This window comes from Gorilla gorilla, chromosome 15 (assembly GCF_029281585.2).
Source record: "Gorilla gorilla gorilla isolate KB3781 chromosome 15, NHGRI_mGorGor1-v2.1_pri, whole genome shotgun sequence".
NCBI classification, from domain to species: Eukaryota; Metazoa; Chordata; class Mammalia; order Primates; family Hominidae; genus Gorilla; species Gorilla gorilla.
The window spans coordinates 64,033,485-64,060,017 of NC_073239.2; the positions used below are offsets into that span (position 1 = coordinate 64,033,485).

The 26,533-nt window shown below is 33.5% G+C and overlaps 1 protein-coding gene across 2 annotated transcripts in view; it reads right to left on the reverse strand.

The window, feature by feature from the left end:
* Positions 1-26,533, reverse strand: part of MDGA2 (MAM domain containing glycosylphosphatidylinositol anchor 2) — an 834,858-nt gene that overhangs the window by 236,888 nt on the left and 571,437 nt on the right. For both annotated transcript variants that reach the window (XM_004055127.5, XM_055362264.2), the window contains exon 6: positions 18,969-19,238. In XM_004055127.5, the coding sequence (XP_004055175.2) occupies positions 18,969-19,238 (270 nt within the window). The remainder of the gene's footprint in view (positions 1-18,968; positions 19,239-26,533) is intronic.

A 26,533-nucleotide genomic window follows, 5' to 3' on the forward strand; every position in this document is an offset into this window, starting at 1 on the left:
ATGAATAATATCTTTGAAAACTCTCTTACAACAAACAAGAAACAATTTTGGGGGACTATTTATTTAAAAACCGCTTAGTGTAGGCTTAAAACATCAGGCCAAGAGAAATCAGCAAAAGGAATTCTAATACGTGAGGGATGAGGAAATATGATATAATATGATAGGATATGTCAATTCAGGGACAGATTTTACTGTATTGAAGCCAGTTCTTCTCAACAAAAGGTAAACATCAGACCACAATGTCTGAATTACATCCCTTAGTGATTCCAAGTATGATATTTTAGAGTAGAGACTGGGGATCTAGATTTTTAAGGTCTACTAAAGATTCTGATTCATCCTTCAGAATGAGATCTACTGACCTAGAATAGTTGAAAATATAGTACATGCTCTCCTCCATATATATCAATATCCTGAATTAAGGCTTTGAAAGATATTTGTAGCAATAACTGAGTTTATACTCCCTGACAAGTAACTCTGAAATGACAGTTAAGTACAGAACCATATGCTTCAACAGTCAGTCAAGCTGAGACAGCCTCCCATAAAAACCATGGAGCTAGAATCTCTCACAAACTCATCAGAATGTCAACATATCAAAGAAAATATCCATATCAAATTTTGGAAATATAAATCCAATTTAGACATTAGGACAGCACAACTTACCAACCTATGTACCTGTTTTTTCCTTCTCAAATTTGGGGGAAAATTATTAAGAAAAAACTGAGATAACTTCATTCACACATTTTTCACTAGAGAAATAAAATAATCTTTCAAAAATAAACTTTTGGAAAGAAAATGTTGACTACTAAGCACAGCAAATATATAATATCTCCATTTCTACTTTCTCTACCTATAACTATTACTGAAAAATGATCCTAACAGTCCTTCCTATCCAGGCTTGATAACACCTATAATTTATTCAGGACATAGTTCTCTAGGAAGCTACTAATATTTGACCAGCACTTGCCATGCTGAAGAGACCTCTCTGGGCTTATTCCTCCTATCTAACTGTAATTTTGTATCCTTTGACCAACTTCTCTCCAGTACTCCCCATGCCCCCAGTCTCTCGTAACCACCATTCTACTTTCTACTTTTATCAATACAACTTTTTTTAGATTCCACATGTAAGTGAGATGAAAAAAAAAAAAAAAGGAAACAAGGATGGAAGGAAGAAAGGAAGAGAGGGCCAAAGTGAGGAAAACTCTCTGAACATCAACAGTTACTTACTCTTCACTTGACATAAAAATTCCTTAATAAAATACCCTTTGTAATTTACAGATTACTTGGGTGATATTTTTAGTCATCCAAAGAAGGCATAAATTAGGGCAATTTATTATGTGGATAATTTCTCATTAATAGATTGAGAGATCCACAACTACTCACTGCTCAAAACAATGGAGCCATACATTTAATTTTGTCCTTGTTTCCAACATTTTTGTTGCAAAATTGAGCGAAACCCAAGCATTGATGAAATGTCATTACTTCAACCTTTTAGATATCAGAAAAATTCAGCATGAAATTATATTTTTGTTAAGTATTCCCTTGTTCTTAACACTATTTGGGGTACAAGCTAGAATGAAATAATATTGGAATGCAGGCAAATCAAATATGAAAAATAAAGATAATTTCTGATAGCACTATTTAGAATTTGGCAAAAATTTTAGTGATAAGAATAGCCAAATTATCCCTTTGCACTCAGTTTTACTTTAGAAAGACATTTATTGCATCCAAATGTCAGTAGTTATGTGGTAATAAGTAGTTTTAGGCTGTGTTGACAAAATATGAATGTTGTCAAATATACTGTGTTATTTGTTTCAGCTGATTTTCTACTAATTTTTTTTTTTTTTTTTTTTTTTTTTGAGACGGAGTCTCGCTCTGTCGCCCAGGCTGGAGTGCAGTGGCGCGATCTCGGCTCACTGCAAGCTCCGCCTCCCAGGTTCACGCCATTCTCCTGCCTCAGCCTCCGGAGTAGCTGGGAGGACAGGCGCCCGCCACCACGCCCGGCTAATTTTTTGTATATTTAGTAGAGACGGGGTTTCACCGTGTTAGCCAGGATGGTCTCGATCTCCTGACCTCGTGATCCGCCCGCCTTGGCCTCCCAAAGTGCTGGGATTACAGGCGTGAGCCACCGCGCCCGGCCTTTTCTCCTAATTTCTATTTGCAGTCCACCTGAAATTCAGTAAAATAGAATGAGGAAAGTACAGGAAGGTGAAAGTTAACACTTTGTCTAATTCAATTTAACAGATACTGAATGTCAATTACATAATTCAGGCATTAGTGGGATATAGTCCTGTCATTACAGATAGGGTAGAAGAAATGATTCTAAAATCAATTCAGACATGCTAGAGACTAAGAGTAGTAAAAATAAGTTTATATTTCACTTACGTTTAATTCAATTATTTCTGGAGGAAAGTTATAACAATTTATAACGCAAGATCAAGCTAATTTTCTTCCATGGAGACTTTGGAAAGGTTTTACTTCAGTGAGAAAATATAATTTTTGACTGTCAATTAAAAATATTTTTCTAGAAAACAAATCTTGAGATATATATGAGTTAGTTTTAAATTATTTTGTTTGTTATTAATAAATATTAAGAACATGGCCACTTAATATGCAACAGTCTCTCTGTTGCTCAGTGATGCTTTGTGCATCCTCTCTCACATTCTCTTATCTTTTCTTCAAGAATCTGTTCTTATTATCCTCAAAACCATACCTGACCCTACTGGTCACAGTCAGCAAAAGCTATGGCCTTTTACTTCACTAAAACAGTATTAAGTATAAATGCCCAAAGTGAATTCCATACCACGTCAAAGCGCATTTATAGTTCCACCTCTTTCTAGCCTTTTCCGTTGTGTTTCATAATGATCCATTCTTTGTCCTATTGCTATTTTACCTGGGCCTGCATCTATCATCCTCCAGCACTCTGCTCATTTCCTCTCTTCAATTTTCAATCTCCATCTTGCTGCTGATTACTTAACTCAAGCTTTTGCAAGTGCTCAAGTCTCTGTTATATTAAAAACCATTATTTCACATATCCTACTTTTACTTTTATTCATGGTCAACTTCAAATCATCCAACTTCAGAGTCTTTATTTCTTAAATACTAGTTACTTCCACGATCTGCCAAAATATGCCTTCCTACTCGTGTCTCTATGTTACAGTATACCAGCAGCATTATTTTCATGTTTCAGTCTTCATCTACCTTAACTCATTCTGGTATTTTACATTGTTGACAACACCTTCATTCTTAAAATTTCCTTTAAAAAATATTTAAAATAGTATTACTTTCTGGTTCTCATTTTACTCATAAACAACTCTTTCTCAATTAAAAAAAAAAGGTGTAGCTCTTAAATGTATACATTTTTCAAGAGTTCATTTCCAGATCATTTATACCATGTTATCTTTAGTCTATAGATGATGAAATGGAAACACGAACAACTTAATGATAAGATGTCTCTAAGTATCAAAAGTATCAAGATTATAAAAATCAAATATTTTCCAATTAAGTAATATTTTAAATATAATTTCACAAAACTATTTTTGTAAAACAATATACTACCCACTTATAATGCAACTTCTAAACATATAACATCTGTGCCTTTAGTTTTTTTCTCCAAGGTCAGGAAAATTAGGCAGAGAATTTGGACACATGTGCTTTTAGAAAAACAAGACAAAAACACTAGAGTTTATTCATCTAGAAAATACTATTATGAGCTTACTTTTGGAAATGACATGTTTCCTAAATAAAATTGCTGTATTACATACAACCATATATCATATGTTAACTGGTAAGTATGAATGGTTCCTAAATTATCACTGGAAAAAGACATATCCATTACCATATTATTTTTAGTATGCAGTGACTGCAATTCAGACATATCCAATTAGGGAAGAAAGAATTGTGAATTTATTGCTCAATTTAAATTTTGTCATCATTTTCTGATGGAACCATTTGCCAATTATTGTTTCAGTGCTGTTGATCATTACATTGTAAAATTATGCTACTGTTATCACCTTTACTATGTAAATACATCAGATTATAAGTCTTTTCACATTTTGTTACATTTTTTGCTCCTCAAAATTAGGAGATAGCAAAAGCTCCTTTAACTATAGATGTTTAAGGGAGTATCAAATTTATGCTGGAAAAATTAACCAACTTAAGCTACTCAGTTATGTTTTATTTTACTCACTTATGAAATTTGAGTTTTCTGTGTTCTATCATCATTGTTCTTCAAATACTCATACAAAGTTAGTCTGTCTCACTACAAATATATTCAGTTCAAAGTACACTGAATTGCATTTCCATTTCTGACTTTTCTGGGGTCACTGGCAGCTGATCAACACTCCCATAGAGAAAAAAGAAAAACCAATGAGATTTTTTAAAGTCCTTTTTGAAAGTATCAGATATCAGTTCAGGCAACCTGAACTTGAGAGATCAAATTCCAGGGAAGGAAAAAACAAAAAAAAAATGAGCTTCACATACTATAGCTATTTTTCTTTCAAGTCATTGTCTATTTCAGGTATACAGCTGTAGGCTGAAAATCCAAGCAAAAATCTGCAGTGAATGGTCCAGAGTACTCGACTGGAAACACTGAAAGGTTATGTCCTAGGAGTGAGGCAAATAGCAGACAAATACAGCATTAACAAGCCAGTCTTCAATATGCTCAGCCACTGATTGGAATGAAACAATAAGACTGTACTTTATCTATTATAAGATAAAGTAATATAAAAAAGAAAAGAAAAATATTTCTGAAGAAAGATAACCTAATCCTGAGCCGGTTTTTCATACAAAATAAATGGCAGTCAGTAAAAAATAAGACTTGTCAAGAGAGAAGACAAAGAAAAATAGAGCAAAGCCAACAGACCACAGATGATCAAAACAGGTGTTCTCAGATAAAAATAGTAAAATAGCTATGATAGAAATACTTAAGAACATAGGATACAAAGCTGGGAAAAGCTAAATGAAAAGATGAAAAATTTTGCCAGATAATTGGAACCTATAAAACTAAATCAAATGTAAAGTTTACAATGAAAAAAATTAAATAAGTGAAATGAAGAATTCAATAAATATGTCTAGTAGTAGATTAGAAACAACATAATACAAGACTGGTGAACAAGAAGATGGAACAATAAGCAATTTGTAGACTGAAGCACAGATGGAGAAGAACAAGGAGGAAAAATTAGGACAGAGCACAAAATACGTAAAACTCAGTGAAAGGTCTAACGTAAGAAAAATTAAATTAATGAAAGAGACAGGAAAAAGAATGAGAAAAAGTAAATATCTGCAGAAATACTGGCCCAAGATTTTCTAAAACTTATGTAACTGTAATCCACATATTCAAGAAGCTCATAACAATCCAAGCACAATAAACACACAAAAAATCCACATTTAAGCACTTACTATAAAATGTCTAAAGATAACAAAGAAACTCTTAGAAATACAGCTAGGGCCTAAGAGGGGTGGGGTGGAAGGTGGAAAGCTATATAAAAACATACACTTAAAAATACTATAAATAAATCAAAATGTAAACCTGAAATATGCAATTATACTTAGTGAAAGGAATAGGGAAAAGTACACTACTCCATATTCTAGGAAGAAGTTCTTCATGTTCAAGTAAACCATAGGAAGTCAAGACAAAGAAAACAGAAATAAGAAACAGAGAATTGGAAACAGAAGGTAAGTTGCAGAAAAGCTCCAATATTTCAATAATTTTACTCAGTGTAAATTATCTAAATACACGAATTGAAACAAGGATTGGCAAAGTGGATTTAAAAAACTGGACTCACCTATATATTATCTATAAGAAATTCATTTCAAATATAATGATATAGGTAGGTTAAAAGTAAAAGGACAAAATGTAAATATCATGCAAACAACCATCAAAAGTAAGCAGGGTGGCTAGATAATGTAGACTTTAGGGCAAAGAAAATTGCCAGATTCAGAGAGGGACATATACAATGACAAAAGGTCCAACCACTAAAAAGTCACAGCAATTGTAAATCTGTATATACCCTTCCCCCTCCAAAAAAAAGCAGAAAATATGTGAAGCAAAAACAGATAGAACTGAAAGGAAAAATAGACAAATCCACAATTATACTTGGAGACTTTGATATCCCCCCTTTAAATACATGGAAAAACTACATAACCAATCAACAAAGATATTATAGAACTCAACTAATAGTATCAAATCAACATTTATCGAGCATTATCCCAACAACAGAAGAATGCTTACTCTTCTCAAGTTCCCATGGAACATAGGATAGACCATATGCTGCTTAAAAACAAACCTGAACATATTTTTTAAACCACAATTGTTCTCTAACTGCAATAGAATTAAAAGAGAAATAAGTGACAGAGAGATTATAGGAAATCTCCAAATTCTTGGAAACTGAACAACACTCTTCTAAATAATCTATGGGTCAAAGAAGTACCAAGGGAAATTAAAAAACAAACACACTGAACTGAATGAAAACAGAAGGTATCAAAATTTGTAAGACAGTTAAAGAAGTGCTGAGAGGGAAATTTGCACTGCTAAATGTCTACAGTAGAAAAGAAGAAAAGTCTCAAGTAAATTATCTAATTCCCACTTCAAGAAGCTAAAAAACAGCAAAAATTTAAAAAAAAAAAACTGACATGCTGAGTAGTAAAGTAAAAATAAAAGTAATTCAGTGTTATGGACTGAATGCATGTGTTTTCCCAACATTTCTTTTGTTGTAACCCTACTTCCCCACCCTAACCCATTTGTGATAGTATCAGGACGTGGGGCTTTTCAGAAGGAATTAGGATTAGACAAAGTTATCAGAGTGGAGACCTCATGAGTGGGATTACACCCATATAAGAGTTACAGAGAGAGCTGGCTTTCCCTCTCTGCTCTATTCCATGTGAGGATATGAAACGTTTGCAGTGTGCAGGCCAGAAGTGTGTCCTCACTAGAATCCAACCATGCCAACACTGATCTTGGACTTCCAGGATCTAGAACTGTGAGACATCACTATTTGTGGTTTAGAAACAACCAGTCTATGGTATTTTTGCTACAGGAACACGTGCTAACTAAGACATTCAGAATCTAAATTCTGATCAAAATGAAATTAAGCTACAGCCAATAACAAAAATATAATTAGAAAACCCATGTGTTTGAAACTTCAGAAATAAAGTTCTAAATAATCCTTGCGTCAAAGAAAAAAAAATCACAGTGAAAATAAGAAAGTATTTCAAACTGAATAATAATAAACATTACATATCAAAAGTCTTGCGATACAGTTAATAGTATACCTAAGGGAACATTTACAGTCTTAAAAGCCCACATGAGGAAAAATAGAAAATAATAAAATCAATAATCAAATCACTGCTTTAAAAATTAGAAAAATAATTAGCATTTGAAATATAATGGTATAGAAGGAAGGAATAATCAAGGACAGAAATCATTATAATAGAAAACACATATACAACAATCAAGAAAACCTAGAATTCAAATGTTGGTTCTTTAACTAAGGAATTTGAATAACCTCTAGTAAAACTAATGGAGAAAAACTGAATGATATTGACACAGATGATCAATATCACAGTCTGGTCTCACTATAGATTACAATAGTGGTTTGTTGGAACCACTTCATTCTTGCTCATGACAGCAGATTATATGCATTTCTTTCCAACTATAAAACTTGGATATTGGCCATCATCTGATTATACATGCCATGAAAACTGGTAAATACTATAAATCAAGTCTTTTTTTTTTCCCAGAGAGCTGGTTTACCAGCACACCCTGGACCCCCTTCCCCCAAAATTAAAAAAGATAATTACAGGAATTACAACAACTTTACATTAATAAACTTGACAACTGAACTGGCATATTCAGATTCCTAGAAAAACAAAACTAAGATGTAAAAATGTTTATTCCTAAATACTTGACTAGTCTTATATTTATTATAAAAAGTAAATCTAAAATTGCCAATCTTTGCACAAAGCAATCTGTAAGCCCAGATGGCTTCTCCTGAGTTATTTAAAACAATTAAAGAGAAAGTAACACTGATTTTACATAAACTTTAAGATAGCAGAAAATAATATATCTCAATGCTTTTAAATTAATTACCTTATTTTGAATACTGAAATATAATTTACATACATTGAAATGTTCATGTCTTAAATGTATAGTTTAATCAATTTTAACTACCGTGATTATGGACTTTCAATGTGTAAGTTTTTTTTTTTTTGTTTTTTGTTTTTTTTAAGCAGTCACTAATTCTTGGTTCATCTTAACAGATTGTTTTGGCTAAGATGGATTTGAATTACTGGGTTGATGATTTCCATTCTCATACAGTTTTCAGAAAAGTATATTTGTTGAGCCAACAAAGTAAAAAGAAGAAAAGAAGATTCTTTGAAAACTAAAATTAAGAAATTATCCTATAGAATCTAGAAAAGGAACAATTAAAGAATTATATTTGATTAAATCTATTTAGAAATCATTGGAAGCATTTAGAATGAGCGCTGATATTGGAAGAATTTGAACAGAATTCAAACAGACAGAAAAACACAGCAAACAGAAAATTTGTCAGGTTGCTAATTCAATTAAAAATTCTATGTAAAATCTCATGCAATTCAAAATTGCAAAAATAATTTTTAAGCATTATTTTTAAATCATAGAATAGAATGTACACATTACTAATTTTTTGAAAAGATTCTATTATTAAAGATAGAAGTTAAACATAGATTTTTTTTTACTTTAAATAATTATCAATAGTTTCTAATACTTCATAAATAAGAAAATGAAGTTCAAAAAAACTAGTTAATATCACCATCCTGGGCAGCAAATGAAAGAGACATTTTATTTCTGAATATGTAGATACTCTCATTTTTCAAAGCCCAGCTAATTGGCACCATCCTCTGAGGAATTTTTTTCTGTCTCCCTAATCAGAATTAATTGTTTCTTCATCTGAGATTTGAACAACACATTGCCTATGCTTCAGTTGTGATGTTAGTTTATTCTTTTGCATGCCATATGGAGAGAGTTGCCCTGATATCTTTGTGCATAAGTGTATGAACTCTATGGCCTCAGGGACTTTTCCCTTATAGCAACTGACACAGATATAGCATAGAGCAGAAATTTTTAAAATATCTATTAAAGCATCACTTTAATAGCATCACTATTAAAGCATTTATTTTACTGGTTTAATATCCTGATGTAAATAACCAATACATAATTTTTTAGAGTAGAACTTCATCAGGAAATTAGTGTTCTTCAATAATTGTATGTTAATACATGTGAATCCATAAAGACATGTGTCCTCCTGCATTTGTAATGGGCATGGATCACGGAGCATTTTGCTCTTATAGAATTATAGATGGTAGGCTGGGTGCGGTGGCTCACACCTGTAATCCCAGCACTTTGGGAGGCCTAGGCAGGTGGATCACCTGAGATCAGGTGTTCGAGACCAGCCTGGCTAACATGGTGAAACCCCATCTCTACAAAAAAACACAAAAAATTAGCCAGGCATGGTGGCAGGTGCCTGTAATCCCAGCTACTCTGAAGGTTGAGGCACGAGAATTGCTTAAACACAAGAGGCAGACTCCACATCAAAAAAAAAAAAAAAAAAAGAATTATAGATGGTTAGAGCAAATCTATCTTAAAGTTTATGTACTGCAGTTTCTTAGTATCACAGAGAAGTAACCAAAGGCCTATTTACATATCTACGATGTCAGAGCTAACTTAAGGCAAAACCAGAACCAGATCACAGATATCTTGTCCTACACCTTCCTGCCTATACATCATTTAGTCCAAACTAAATCTGGTAAGCCAGTGAATCTGGGAATTAAGTACCTGCCACAACAATGGAAAAAATGCTGAATTATGCGTTTTCATATTAGTATTCATTGTCTTGGCACTGTTTTACAACTGTAGGGTATCAAAAAAAAAAAAAACTACCAAGCGTCTGAAAGAAACTAATGAAAGAATTTTAGAAATGTTAATATTTGAATAAAATCCCTCTTTTCTGGACACTAACCAGTGCTGACTTTTAGAGCACTACTATCATTTTTAAAAGAAAATTGAAAGATTTTCTCTTGGCTAGAGTAAATATGATGAGAGACTCCATTTACTAAGTAGGAAAATTTAAAAGTTTTAATAAAAGAACCATGTATAACTAAGCTGCCTGAATATCATTACATAAAAGTAATTATAAGATTTTTCAATATCTAGACAAAATTTTTTACTTGAAATTATATTTATAATTCTTCATAAATTATTTTAATGAACAAGGATAAGTTAGTTTTATTTACAAAAGGAAACTCAGCTACCTAAATTCACATGAGGACTACTGAATGATAATTTTTAGATTTTATATGGCCTTGATTAATTTTTAAAAGATAATAATGAAACCATTTTCGAGCTACAAAGTAATATAACAAAATTCTCTCTGGTGTTTTGGGGAGGTGTAATTACTACAGAATATTAAATTGGGAAAAGAGAAATAAGCACTTAATCTGCATGAATAATTGGGACACCTGCACACAGCAGACAGTTCTGCTTTTGGGGAATGTGAAGGCATTGGTTTTCTACAATTTTAGCCATCATCATTATAGTTTTAATAATGAAAGATTATGTAACAAAGCTATTGATGAGTAAAAATTAAATTTGATGAATCTAAATGCTTGGGAAGAACTACACTGGCCCAGTAACTGGAAATTCACCACTAATTTATATTCAGAAATGCATATGGGCTATATTTGATCAAATCATTCTGGGAAATTGCCAATTAACTCTGATTGACATTCTGATTAATAGCTTAAGATATATACCTTTCAACAAAAACAGTGAGTGCCCAGTTATAAGTATACATTGTATTTTCTTGCTTATGCTGAATGTTTTAGTTATGGGGATATTTTGTATCTTTGTCTTTAGTGATTCCCATTGATATCTTCCAGTAACTACAAATTCTTTAAAAGCTTTGTACAGTCATTTGTAAGAAAGCCAGTGACAGTCAGTTCTATCAAGTCCTTCAAAATATAATGATATTTAGAAAATCATAAACTGTAAACACTATGTTAGTTGGAACTTGACATTAAGTAAGATTATGTCCACCATTACTGGAGGAAAAATACTGATTAACAAAAACAGAATTTCCTTCAATTAAAAGAGGCTGTATATTTGGGAAAGAAAACAATGTTACTAAGAAAAATGTCTGAAGACTGAGTATTGTTGACATTTTTTTTTCCTGAGTATAAAAAGAAGGGATTCAGAATCTGGAAAGAATCCCTAGTACATCTTTGGCAATGCAAGAACAGAGGAAATAGAAAAGGACTATTATCAGTTCAAATATTTGGGAGAAAATTAAATATTTGTAAAAATTTGGCTAAAATTTGAATGGCTCCTTGGCTAAGAAAATGGCCCTGGAAACTTATTGTGTGGTCTTTGAATCTCAGCTCTATTATTTAAATAAAGCTTGCTTTTGGGAAGTTACTTAATGCTCTCTCTTCTGTTTTAGGTTTGTTTTTTGTTTGTTTGTTTGTTTGGAGATGTAGTCTCAGTCTGTCTCCCAGGCTGGAGTGCAGTAGGGTGATCTCAGCTCACTGCAGCCTCCACCTCCTGGGTTCAAGCAATTCTCCTGCCTCAGCCCCCTGAGTAGTTGGGATTATAGGTGCGTGCTGCCACACCAGGCTAATTTCTGAATTTTTTAGTAGAGAAAGGGTTTCCCCATGTTGGCCAGGATGGTCTTATGTTTTTGTATTTTTTTTATTATACTTTAAGTTCTAGGGTACATGTGCACAACCTGCAGGTTTGTTACATATGTATAGCACATATATACCATGGAATACTATGCAGCCATAAAAAAGGATGAGTTCATGTCCTTTGTAGGGACATGGATGAAGCAGGATGGTCTTAATCTCCTGATCTTGCGATCCACCTGCCTCAGCCTCCCAAAGTGCTGGGATTACAGGCATGAAGCACTGCGCCCGGCCTTCTCTTTTACTTTTGAAAAAAAAAAAGGGAATAATAATTTTTTACCTGATAACTGTATTGAGATGGTTAAAAAAGTTAATGCATATAGCATTACTGGTAGCCTGGTACACAATAAGTGCTCAATCAATGTTAGTTATTACTATTCTCTAAACATACTGGTACACTCAAATGTTAAGAACTTTTAATCATAAAACTTTGGAATTATAAGTCTTTTTGTAATAAGCATAAAGATAATTTAGAAATATTAGCAGTGCTAATATTTGGCATGTTTCAGTCAAATAATTTCAGAACAAATTATTTAATATTAAAATTCATATTTAAAGACTACAGTCCTTTCATGTTGATAAACTAGAATTAGTTAAATCATCACTTTTTGGAAGAGAGTTATAATGTTCCTGGAGGTTACAGCATATTTCTGTGCAGTTAGGAAAGTGAAATTCATGCCTCACTGAATACATATTGACTTCTTCCACAAAGGTTAACTCTATTTCAATATTGACATACTTCTTTACTTCTTTATATTAGGACTCTTAGATCCTAGCCACAAAAAAAAAATGCGAAATAATTCTAAAATTAATAAAGAGCACATTTCATTGATTCTAAAATCATTTACAGTGTCATTTTGCAGAGGCCATGGGTTCAAAAATGGAAAAAGTAAAGGCCTAAATGGGTATATCAAGGCGTCATGGGAGCATGATGTGAAGAATATAGTTTATGAAGTATACTGCATACTACAGTGGCTTTAAAATGTGTCTGTTCCATAACAGGGTAGAGATATTTGACCCTTCCAGGGACTGGGCCAGATTGTGTCACTGCACTGAAGAATGGAATACAATAATGATACTGTAGTTCTTCAGAAGCTACATTAGAAAAACCCATGCAGTTCTTGGAACACTTGGCCTGGCAGTCTTATAGAAGTCTGGCTACTTTGAAGCTGCCATGAGAAGAAATCATGTAAAGAGACAAGAATGAGAGAGAGACAAAGAGAAGAGACAGACAGCCCTGAGGAGCCCAGCTGTAGGAGCTTCTTAGTCCAGGCACTAGTTATTTGAATAAAGAAGCATTGAAGATTACTGCAGACCTAGCCACCCTCTAGCTGCAATTATATGGGATACCCTGAATTTTTTAGCTGAGCCTCTCAACTCCCAGATTTGTGAACAAAACAAATGATTATTATTGTTATAAGCTACTCTTTTGGGATGGTTTGTTACATAGCAATGAATAATCAGAACAATGTGACCTTTCAAACAAGTTGGTCACATCACACAAATTAATTAATGATTGAGTATGGACATGGAATTTTCTAATTTTGCTTAAAATCATTTAATACTTACTTAGGTTATCAAAGAGTCATATCCAGAAAAGAAATCTAATATGAGCTGATGAACTTAAAAAAGAGATTCTCTCACTAAACACATGTTTATTCAGCAGCTACTATATGCTGGGTAATATTCTAGGCTCCAAGACTACATCACTAAATAAGACAACAAACAGACAAATTCTTTACCCCTATAGTCCTATTAAAAAGCAGACAATAAGTAAGGAAATATGGATAAAATAATTCCAGGTAGTGATGTGATAAGAAGCAATAAATCATGGTATGGAAATTAGAGATATGCTATCTTAAGATAGGGGAATCAGAGAAGGTGTTTACTAGAGGGTAGTATTTGAAAACTAACATTCAAAGCAGAAAGACCAATGCGTCTAAAGTAGAGCAAGTAAAAATGGGAGGCATATGAAATGATGATGAGGAATTTTAATTCCATTTTGGGTGAGATGAAAAGCCATGGGAGGAATCTGATCAGGAGAATGAGATTTTTTTTTGTTATTTCTGAGTGCATAGTAAGAATTTTCCAGCCTTCAAGCCATTGGGTATAGGCATGTGTCTGAGTTCTAGTCAATAGATTGTGACTGGAACTAATGTATATCTGCCCATAAAAATCTCCCATGTATGCCCATTCAAGCTCCGTCCCACTTCCCAATGACAGGGATGGAGGCAACATCCATAGTAACCTTAGCAGCCACAAATTGAAGATGGCAGAGACATGATCAGCCCTGATACCTGAATGACCACATGGAACAACCTCCCCACCACACACACACAAGTACACTCAGCAGCATTATCAACTAGTAAATACTCTGTACTCTTTCATGAACAAAATCTGAAGTTCTTTTGAGTAATTACATGTATGGGTATATTTATTAACTTAGCCCAGGCTACTTTAGCTAATATAGCAGGTGAATTTCTAAAAGAGGGGCTACAGTGGAAAGAATAACAATAGAAAGACTATTTTAATCAACCAGGAGTGATACATCGATGATTTGGACATGTGTGGTAGCAGTGAACATGAAAAGATAGGATCCGATTAAAAGTATATTTTGAGGATAGAACCAGAAGGACTGGCTGATAAATCACCTTCAAGAATGCAGTAAGAAAATTTGAAAATTCCTCTAATCCTTCTACATTTTTGTAAAACTAGATGATAGAATTTTCCTGTCTCACTTTTACCTGAAAATAGAACACACAGAATTCCATAGTAAGTGCAAAACAGACCTCTTTCTTATGCAGAATGTTTGGAGAAAGTGGAAGAAATCTCAAGCCATGATTCTTAGACTTTATAGACAATTAAAGGTAAAAGAAGAGTAAGAAACCAAATTTAATTAGAAGGATATCTTTAGAGAAAACTGTGAGATGCAACTTCTTCCAAACCCAAGGTGGAGAAAGGAGAACCTGTCTGTTTCATCTCAATCATACTGAGGAGCTTTCCATGGGACCTGTCAGCTTTGAAATATTTTCCCTCCAATGTTGCCTGACTCATATCTGAAGAAACTAAAACCTGTGTGGCAAGAGAACAGAGGTAGTACACTGAAATTTATGTGCTCTCATAGTCTATTGGTAAGCATTTCCAACAGACAGATATGAGTCTCACAGGGAAGGGACATGACCATGTCTTGGGCTCTGTTTAGTTGGCTGCTTAGAGGAAAAAGGGAGAAGCCGTCAGCAGAAAAGGGGTAGGGGTACAGCACAAGATGTTCAGGAAATGTGGCATATTCATGGACTCAGGGAAACGCCCATCACTGGACACCTCTCTTTGATCTACATAGATGTATATATCGTCTAGGTAGAGAAACTTTCTAAGGGTCCATTAACATGTCACCAAGGAATTGGGGAAGCTTTATATAGAGAAGATCTTCATAGCTCACTCTGAGATAGGGTGGTCAGAACCTATCTATCAGGCTGGGGTTGGGTTAAGTGGAGAGGTAGGTGGAGAGGTAACAGACAAAAAAGCCAACTGTGTTCCATCTCCCTTTCTTACTTGAGGTCTCCAGCCAAAGTGGACCCAAGTTGGGGAGGGGAGAAATTTTTGCATTAAATCAGGTTTAGAGTTATTACTATTTTGGACCATGCATCCAAAACACTAAACTAAATGTGGGTTTGTGATTTGAATATACTACAGAACATTCAAAGAGGCCACTATACACTAAAATACAGTAATGTCTTGATATTTTGAACCATACATGTTCAACACAGTGATTTAATTCATGACGGAAGAGAGATGTAGGCATTTCTAAATAGAATGAATCATGAAAACAGAGACCTTTACATAGAAGTGACATATCTAACAGGAGTTTGGAAAGCATTGAGCTCAGGGCGTACAACATGTGGCTAGAAAATCAATGTAACATTCCCTTCAGGTGTATTAGGCAACTGCTTCTCTCCTAACTTATGAGAAATGTAGCTCAGACACTGCAATTTCTTTAAAAACTATAAGAAAAGGCACTGATGCTACATTAATAAATGTTCTCCCAAAGTAGTAAACCATGTGAGATTTGTATTCAGTTTTCTACTTCTTATCTACAGAGTGTTATCTCCATTATTTACTTTACACTCTTCTCTATTTTTAAAAAAGTAGAATAAAGAATTCTGAAATGTTTCTTGAATTTTATTTCTATCAGCACTCTACACTCTTATTCTGTGCATGGACATTCTTAAATGAGGATGGGAATTCGATGCACAAAATATCTTTGTGCTTACTCAGAAACCTGGTCCATGGATCCTGATTTAATTACAGAGAAGAATGAGAGGAGATAAACCTAGATTTCTATATCTACTGTATCCATGACACAATTAATCTTAAGACTCACAGAGGTCTACACATTCAGAAGCCTTGAAAATAATTTCTTTGATGTAATAAAGAGAAAACTGTTTTCCTTAACTGAATTTCTTGACTTCTGTAGACCAGAAATCAGACGCCTCATATTATTGTAGTGGTTTTTCTCCCCACAGTTTAATCTAGGATCCTTTAAAACCAAGGCTACTTCTATATTCAGTAAGATTATATACAAACTTGATTTTATGAATTATGTGAATGCCACTGCTGAGAAGTCTCACTGGCAATATAATACGATTATGCAAATGTACACATCAGACAAATTAAAGGCATAAAAAGAAATCATAAGATTGAAGAAATAAATTTTTAAGGCTTTGTTTATTTCAGGTCTTTCATGTCAAAGTTGGAAACTTTCTTTTGTAAGGATACAGGTGAAAACTGTTAGGTAGGGTAGAGAGGAGAAAATCATCCTCTAGGCACATATTTGTTGTTCACTGGGTTAGTCTCTTACAAAGGGTGCATAAGCAACACAGATATTTTATACTGGACATTTTGCCAGTTGTACATGGATTCAATATAGTTGCAAATAATCCCATTATGAAAATTAAATTCAACGCATCATTTTTCTCTAACAAGTTACTGTTCTTGATAAACTAATGGAATAAAAGATTCTGCATTGTATTCATGGCACTTAAGGATAGATGTTGCAGTACTTTAATATTACACTTTAATCATTATACTTCAATACTTCAATGCTTTAATCATCATACTTCAATACTTTAATAATTACAGCAAGATTTGGTAGATTATTTTATGCCTACTTAGAAAAGCAAGTATTTTTAAAGCAAACAAACAAAAAATAGAAATAAAACAAACACCGATTACAATACAATTTTTCTATTTCTCTTTTAAAAAAATGGGGTAGAGAGAGAACAGAATCTGGTTGCTCACTGACACAAGGCTTAAAATGAGCCCCATTTCTCAATACTAATATTTTAAAAATAAAAGTTGGATACTTCCATTGTGAATTCTTTGTTTTCTATATATTTCCATATATGATTACTTTGTATTTCTGTATTCCATAAAAACTGTAACTCCTTTGAGGGCAGACATTTAGTCACTGATCTTTGCAGTCACACTCATGCATTCCTTACATTTGCTGAGTCCTTAGCCCATGGTAGTTGTGCAGTAGAAGTTCATTAAACAATTGAAATAAAGAGCACATTTCATTGATTGTAAAATCCATCTTTATTTTTACATTTTAACAATTCTGAGATCTGAATGCATCTTACATTCAATAGTCTGTCATGGTTGCTATTAGTAATCATGACCTGACTTAAAATAAAATCTCAGAGGCAGTATTTCTCCATAATTTGGAATTATTAATGCTCTTAATGACACAAGAACAATATTGTATAGAAAACCATGATCATCAATGACCCTGTAATAAAAACTAATTTAGAAGTCGAGTTCTGAGTGTGAACTATTATAAAAAATTAAATTATTTTGCTTTTATTGGCCTTTTTATGCAGGCCAATAAATGACATGTTTTAAAAAAATCAAAGTATAAGCAAATTTAGAAGAGCTTTTTCAATAATCTTCTATCTCATAAGACATTATGGTAGTTTAACTGGCAGTATGTTTTATTTTGTTTTGATATATAAAATAATCGTACATGTTATATATGTACATATGTACATATAATAAATATTGTGTGGTATACAATTTTGTGGCAGATGGTACGCTATTCATAGTGTTTTGATTTACACTGTACCTTGAAATGTTTTGAATAGAGTATACTTTTGTCAAATAGCATATTCCTAATAATTTGCATAATAACAGATAACTAAAACCACCACAATCTATATTCACAAAATCACAAATGTTTATCTCTATACATTTGGTTATGTTTTGCTTCCATCATAAGTAATTTTCATTTGCGTGTTCAAAAGGTCATCTTCAGCATATGGATGTCCATTTTAACTTCAGAGGCCTCAGTGTCCACCCTCCACTTCCAACCCAGGACCATAACAGGTGAAGTGAGATATGAAGAAGCATATGGTCTCTTTGTACATCTGCCTCAGAACTTCTTTCCATCTTCCAAAATGGAGAGAAAACATGCCTAAATGGTGCCAGCATACTAGCTGGTAATGACCACATTAGAACAGCATTGCTACTTTGACTTAGTGACTTACATTTTGCTTCAGTTCCTCAAATAAGCATTGCATCTTCTATCTCTGACTTTTCTGTCTTTTCTCAATTTCAATCTGTCAAAACACTACTCGACCTATAAGACCTAGTACCAATGTTATTAGATATTCCCTAATAACCTCAGCCAGAAGTGGCTATACATTTTTTAATTTCTATATCTGTTGTTTATTCTTTTAGAACACTGTATCATATGACTATTGATATATATTATTTTCACTATCTGACAGTGGAATCCTGAGTACAGGGTAATGTTTGATAGATCTCTATATAACCTCACAATTTAAAGCCATGATTGTAATAGGGGCTCAATAAAAGTTTATTAAATTGATAAATTTACTGAATTCCTAAACTATTATACAATCAGTGTATATTTTACACAGTGAATGTTTTATGCTGCAAGCCACATTTTTTATTTCAATCTTTTTTTAGCTAACAACATATTATAAAAAGCATTTGATGGTATCACTAAGAATATGTTATGAAAGCTATTCAATGCATATATAAAGCACTGTTATTAATCTTTAACCTGTTTAAGTTCCACTTATAATTACCCACCATTATTATTTATACATGATTTTATCTATATTTTACAGATACATGCAATATTTGAGGAGGTAATTTTATATCAACCATTATTTGCTTTTTGAGAGCCTAACCTAGGAATCTACGTTGTAACATTCTTTCAGCAAACTTACCTCTCACAATGATGTTGGTGGACTTTTTTGCAGGGTTTCCCACATTATTATTGGCAATGCAGCTGTAAGTACCAGCATCATCTGAGGTGATGGCAGGTATGGTCAAAGTTCCTCCATTCAAAACAGTCTTTTCAGGCAGAGTCCCAAAGGACCTGACCCAGGTGAGAGAAGGTGCAGGCTCTCCTCCTGTTGTAACACATACTAATGTTATGGCCTCTCCAGGATTTACAACTATAGGATCATCCACCAAGAGTTTAATTGACGGTGATGCTAAAAGACATAAACAGAAGAACGTGCACCTATTTAGATATGCTACAACTAGAATTCAACAGCATGCATTATATTGGTTCATTCAAAAAATTAAAATGAAATATAGTCCTCTTTTGCCAAAATCATACTGTATTACTCAAATTTAAACAAGATTTAATGGTTTCATATTTTAATTAAATGGTATAAACATGTAGAACTGTATTAAGAATCTTACACATAGAAAGGGGAAATTATGTTTCCTGGATTATTGTTCTGAAATTGGAATAATAAGCATGATTAAGGTTTTAAAACAAAATATCCCTTTCTTTTTTAATGCTGACAATCATCTTCTGTTTTTCTCATTCCCAGTACAGATACTGCAGATATTCAGTCCTTGTATTTTCATGGTGAAAACGGTTAATTATTTATTTTTTGGACCATTCTGAGATGAAATGATAAATTTTTGCAATCTGAATACAACCAAGTGACAGATAAAGTCATACATCACCCAGGCTTTTACCAGTGAGCCTGATTTTTGTTCTCGAAAGAAAAAAATAAAATCATCTAATTCTAATGCAGTGTCCATACTTCATCTCTAACCTCTTCACTTACAAAGGTCTAGGCAGTGAGCTCCTATAAACACAGCTTTAAAACTTAGAAACAAACATTCAAGAGCTCAAACAGCCACCAAACCATGCTTGCCACTACTGTTTGGGTTATAAAAATCCCTTACTGAAAACAAGTCTTTTGTAATCTTTTAGGTTAAAAAATACAAAGATAAACATTCATTCAGTAGAAAAAGCTGTGCGCAGCCTTTTCATCAAACACTCCAAATAGAAACTGTACAAAAAACTTTATTCACATATAGCACTTTTTTTTCTGCTTACACTGCCGTGCTAGCCTAAATAATGCATCCCTAAATAAAAACAGGAGAAATACATTATAGTGACATTTCAAGTGACACATTCAGAAATATTTTGTCAAAGTTACAGCTGTATTGTATGAAATCAATCTACATCGGAAATATTTAAACTGTTCAATTGTACTGTGTTTTTTTTTAATATATTAACTTCAGCTTAGAGTTGAGGAGTGTTTTACTCAGAATAAAAGCTAGACTACTTGTGAAGTTCAAAACTGTCTGCCGTGTTTGAAAAAAAAAAAAAAAAGCCAGAAAAGGCAAGAAAATAATTTCACATTACAGTTCTATGGGAAAGACATGAAGTGCCTGTATGACCTTTTTAAGCATCAGTGTTTCATGTTGAGTCTTCTAACATCACTTTAAATAATATGGGAATTTTTAAAATGTCATACTATTAGCCCTTCTGAGGAGTTAATATGAAATTATAAATATTTATGATTACAAATCTGTTGGGAAATGCACATCATGAAAAAAGTATGCAAAAGTTGCCATATTTTGGTGAAAAAAACCTCAAAGAGTTATTTAATGTTAAACTGATGGAGGACAGTACTAATTAAATATTCTGAAAATAGATATTATACTTAATTATTAATATATCATCATGAAGAGGTAAAGAAAATCTCTATAGCCTGACTTAAGGTAAATAGCATAATCATACACAAGTATTTGATTAAAATATAGAGATCTCAACATTTATATCATATTAACAGATTAATTTCTTTTACATCACATTTTAGTCAAATTAAAAGGCCCAAGGCCTAAAGGCCATTAACAGCATGTATTTGGACTATGGACATACCCAATGGTGACATTAAGTCCGGGAATATTTGCCCCTGAAATTGATTTGTATAGGATGAGTTGTTTTCTATTAGATATTATTTAACGCAAAAAAGCTTAAGATAATTTCAAAGCTCAAAAAATAATGCATATATAACAAGATCACTGTTCTAACTATAATACATTTTACAACTACCTTCACAACATTGTTAAAAATGTTTTCTTCCAAATTTGACTTGGAAACACAGTATTGCTCAAGTTACGTTTATTGATGGTGGCACTTATTTTATCTGATTATACCTGAAACTAAAAATAGCCCAGATAGACCACAAAACAGCTAACAATTTCAAGACTTTAAAAATATTTGTATATATTTTAATACCAAAATTTACTAGCTTTAAATTTCAAAATAGAAAAAAAGTTGAAATCATTGTCATTTTGTTCTAGTATTTTACTTTTTATTTCATAAATATCAGCTTTTTAAAACTATAAGCCTTTGCTTAAGAACCAGAGACATTAGGATTTATCAAGCTTCAGTGTAAATCATGTCGTTGAGTAAAAACTGATATAGGAAAAACATAAAAATATTTTTGTCCATTAAAATATTTTAAGGAAAATATTTCATATTGGATGAAACATTTGCTAATTTGGGGGTATACAAAGAGTAACATAAAACATTATAGGTTAGTTATTCTCTTCTTATAGGTTTCGATAGCTACCCCTGCCAATTTTTTCTTCATATTACCTTGTATATTAGCCAGGCTACCACTATGACTCTTCAGCCAGATGAAAAGGGTCATGATTGCATTCTCTGAAGTATTATATAATGTGATAGTTAAATGGTAAGAGTACAAATTCCAGAGTAAGGTACCTGGGTTCAAGTCTTGACTCTGCCGTTTAATACCTGTGTGAACTTGAGCAAGTTCTTTGTCTTCAGTTGAGGGCCTCAATTTCCCATTGTTGAAATGGGGGAAAATAATTGTAACTATCTTGAAGTATTTAGATAATTTAACATGCGTAATCTAAAGCCCTTTTGATAATAGCTAGTACAAAGGATGCACAAAGTGTTTTCTTTTATCATTTATTTACCCTCACAGCCTAGTCCAGTGCTTGGAACTTAGTGGGTGCTTAATAAATATTAGTAACACGAGGCAGTAAATGGGAAAATGAATAAGTGAGTAACTACTATAAAATATGTGGTCACTATAGAATACAGTTATTCTGATTGCATACTGCAGAAATATCTCCACCATTTTGACTTTTGAAAGTCCTATACCATATATAAAAAACATATTTAAATACATCTCTACATTTCAAATAAATAATTATTAATTTTGTTTTATAATATTTTTATTTGGAAATTGAAACTATTGTTTTTCAAGATTCAACATTTTCCCAGGACCTTTAAAAGCTCATGGGCAAAAGGTACTATATCTATGTTAGCACTTGTGTAGGTAAGTGATATTTTTTCACAATGTCCTAAAACTGCCCAACCACCCTCAGTCTATCCATTACAAGCTGCTTCTTCTGCACTTATATGGGTATATAAGACATGAAGAAAGATAAAGTTTATTTTACTAAATCGTACATAGCCACATGTACATGTTTAGCATACGTCTACAGCATGTGTTAATTGAATTATCTCATTACTATATAAGGATAAACATGGAAGGTCATAGAGGTCATAAATTCCCTTATTACCATGAAAAAAGTTCACTGTTCTAAAACAATTACAGAATGTAAATGTCCATTGATTCATCACAGCAACATGTGAGATAGATTATTAGTTTATTCTCATTGATAAGCAATAAAAAATTAAACATGAAAACTAAAATGGGATAAGGAAACACTTTATGAGACAGTATGAAATATTTATTTGAGATCTTCATCAAACCAAAATGAAAAATGAAAAAGGTGAAATACGTAAACTAAAAAGGAGGGAATCTTTCTGATTAAGCAGAGCATTTATATTCTAAATTATAGACTATTTTAAATGTTTTATAATTAGTGTCAAATCATGGCTCCAATTACATTAAAATAATTCCAACTACACCACCAGCTGTAAACATTCTCTATGTATGCAGTGCTTAAAAATGACTATGGTGCCAATCAGAATACAAGGCTGGTAGTCTTCCAACATGTAATAATGGAAGGCACGGGTCATGACAGACATTGCCACAGAGATTTGAGTCTCCTCTTAAAGATCAGGATGCCAATGTTCTAGCATGCTTGAGGTGCTCTGCAGTGGGGATACTTGATGAATGGAGGGACAATAGATAGATAGATAGATAGATAGATAGATAGATAGATAGATAGATAGATAGACAGATAGAAAGAAAGAAAGAAAGAAATTGGTCCTGGAGAGGCATAGCGATTTCAAATGACAAGAAAATAAGAGAAGAGAGAAAGAAAAGGAAAGAAAGGAAGGGAAAGGGGAACAAAAAGTCTGTGGTTTCTATTTTCCAAAATCATGAACTCTCAATAGAATTTCAATAACTGCAACATAGAAAGCATATTTTAGAAAATATCTTTGAGAAAAAGGAATTCTTCCTATTTCCCCATAAGTACCTCTTCTCCCGGCAAACAAAGTTTTCTTGGACTGAACAACAGACACTTCAGTGGGTCCAAGAGAGGAATAACTGGCCTCTTGACCCCCACACCAAATCCCAAACATCTGGATATTCAAGATCATAGGAGATCAGTTTGTCCCTTCCTATTTGAGGTCACTGAGTGTGGCTGCCTATATAGACAAGGACATAGTCATCTCATGGAAAAGACTCCATGTTCCATGGAGACAGCTCCCAGTCCCACAATGGTGGAATGGAGGGAGCAGAGAGACCAGCTAGCACTGAAAAGTGCCAAAAACAATAGGAATGAGAGAAGTCTCAGGAAATATATGCCTGTCAAAGGATTCAGATATCATGCTCCAGACCTTGGTACAACAGCATCTCCTAGAATTTAAATTAAGTGGGAATTCCAAATTGATAAAGTTTTCTGAGGTTATGGCAGAATAAAGAGTTGAAAGAAAAAATTACACTGAATTATGAAATAGTAGAGACAGATATATATTTTTCAAACCCAAGTATGTATACTGGGGTTCATGCCCACTAAAAATTGTAGTGATTCAGTCCCTCATGACATCTTCTGGGTGTGTGACACAAATGTTTAATTTGGGGTTAACTAATAATACATTATGTAGAAAGAAAATACTATTTTAGCAGGTCATTGACTTCTTAGGTGCTTTGTTTTTGCCGCTGCCTAACATAACAGGTAAATATGAAGATAAGCATTCTTTTTAAAATCTGAAAGCAGGATACAGTGTTAATCATCTTTACGTTCTTACAGACTTTGGCTCTCTGTAGATCTGGAGCATTTAATTATGAAAAAGGAACCCAGCTTTCCATCCAGACTCTGAGCAACTTAGTATAAAGCAGTTAACAATTGTATAAACCTGCCAATTGCCTTGAATTAGAGATATTCTAATTTAAGCTCAAGACTTTTTTTTTTTTTGAATGGAAATAATCTGAGTATTATAAAGTAACCTAATTCACAGAGAAGATTGTGAGGAAGGAGAAACACACACACACACACACACAAACACACACACACACAAACTAACTAAATAAATAAATAATAAAACAGAATAAATGCCAATTTTAAAATGCTCAGGTAGGAAATATCTGCTTTAGTTTGAAAGCAGGTCCTGGCACAGCAGTTGATTTGGGCTGGGATCACAGGAAACATATTGAAGAAGCAGAAAAGGGCAAAACAAGGAAGGAAGAAAAGCCAGTAAAGGGTCACTGATGAGCAGGTTATCACTGTGGGAAACTTGGCTCCCTGCTGCTAGGAACCCTCTGAGAGACTAAGTCAAGGGCACCTCAAAGCTCTCTATCTAAAGAACAAGGAGCCTGGCTCAGGTGCTTATCCATCAACTCCTGTCCCTCATTAACTGGGAATTATTCTCTGGGCCTTAAGTTTCCCATCTCATGCCCTGGCCGAACACATTCTTGCATTCAGTGAAAGTTCTCAGATCGAAGAATAAATATGCAATCTGTCCAAAGAAACTGCAGCCACCTCCAGGCCAGAACAGGAGGAAAGGCAAGACACCCACTGTGTCTGCTATGACTTTGTTTCCATGTAAATCCAGTGATCAACGAGTGGCTACATGGAGACAATGTGTAAAGAGTAAAGAAAGAACAAGGAAGGGGTAGGTGGTAAGTGAAAGCACCCTTATCAATCAAGATATGGGTGAAAAATGAAATAATGAGAGCACAGTATGAATTTAAGAGAGACGAGGTAAAAATACACAATTAAGTTTCTGCTTCTGTTCCGTGACTCTACATTATTTAAACCATAGAACATATACATATGTTAAACAAATTAAATCCAGCTTGTATGTAGAGAAACGTGCTTAAACTGTACTTCCAGATTCAAGGAATAGAAAAATATTTCTCTTGGAAGAACTAGTCACTTCACTGCGATGAAGATATCACTGTATTTTCATATATTTCATTGAAATTCATTTTCAACATGTATTTCATTGAAATATAAGTAGCAGTGAATATTTCACAAAATAAAGATGAGATAATATATTAGAAGTTGATATGAAAACTCAAAATAATCTACCCATTTATGTGGAGTTATTATTCAAATACTATCCTTCACATATTGATTGACTCTCATGAAGCCCAAGATTGGTATCATGCTGGGAAATTCTATTTAAAATGATGCTCTAGGAAATAACAATATTCGAAATTGTATTCATAAACAGTTTTTAATGTAGGAGTAAACTTTTGCTACAGATATTGAAGCCGACATGCATTTCTCATTACTTTAATATTCACAGGACAGACATTTATGGAAATGATTGCAAAGGCAGAATACTGTTCCTTTTCGAAAAACTGCATAACTTTTAGGAAGAGATGCGATTCATATGACCATGGATCCTAAATGAGAGATTCCCTAGATGGGTTTTGTTTGCCTGGCACAGTATCTGTTGTTGTTGTTATCAATAGTGAATGAATGCCTTTAGGCATTGCTTGTTCTCCCTAGTGCAATAGGTTCCCTATCCATTCATTCATAAGTATTTCTACAGCATCTACTAGATATCAGGCCCTGTGATAGTAAGCTGTGGTGTATCAGCGAACAAAAGAGTCAAAGAATCCCTGCAGTCAGAAGTTTACAACTTAACAAGAAGAGAAACAGCACACTCTGCATGACTCTCCTTGTCTTAACTGACTTTGTATGTTTACTTCACCTGCCTGTTCTCTGAAGTCATATGCATTTATCAGGCTTGACTGGGATATTTATGTCATCAGAGCACGGTGAGCAAAGAAAACTGCCAAAAGGTACATTCTTCAGTAAACTAAGACTTTACAAAATATAGTAAGTGACACTTACGCTTGTCAGGCCTCTGAGCCCAAGCCAAGCCATCGCATCCCCTGTGACTTGCACGTATAAGCCAAGATGGCCTGAAGTAACTGAAGAATCACAAAAGAAGTGAATATGCCTTGCCCCACCATAACTGACGACATTCCACCACAAAAGAAGTGTAAATGGCCGGTCCTTGCCTTAACTGATGACATTACCTTGTGAAAATCCTTTTCCTGGCTCATCCTGG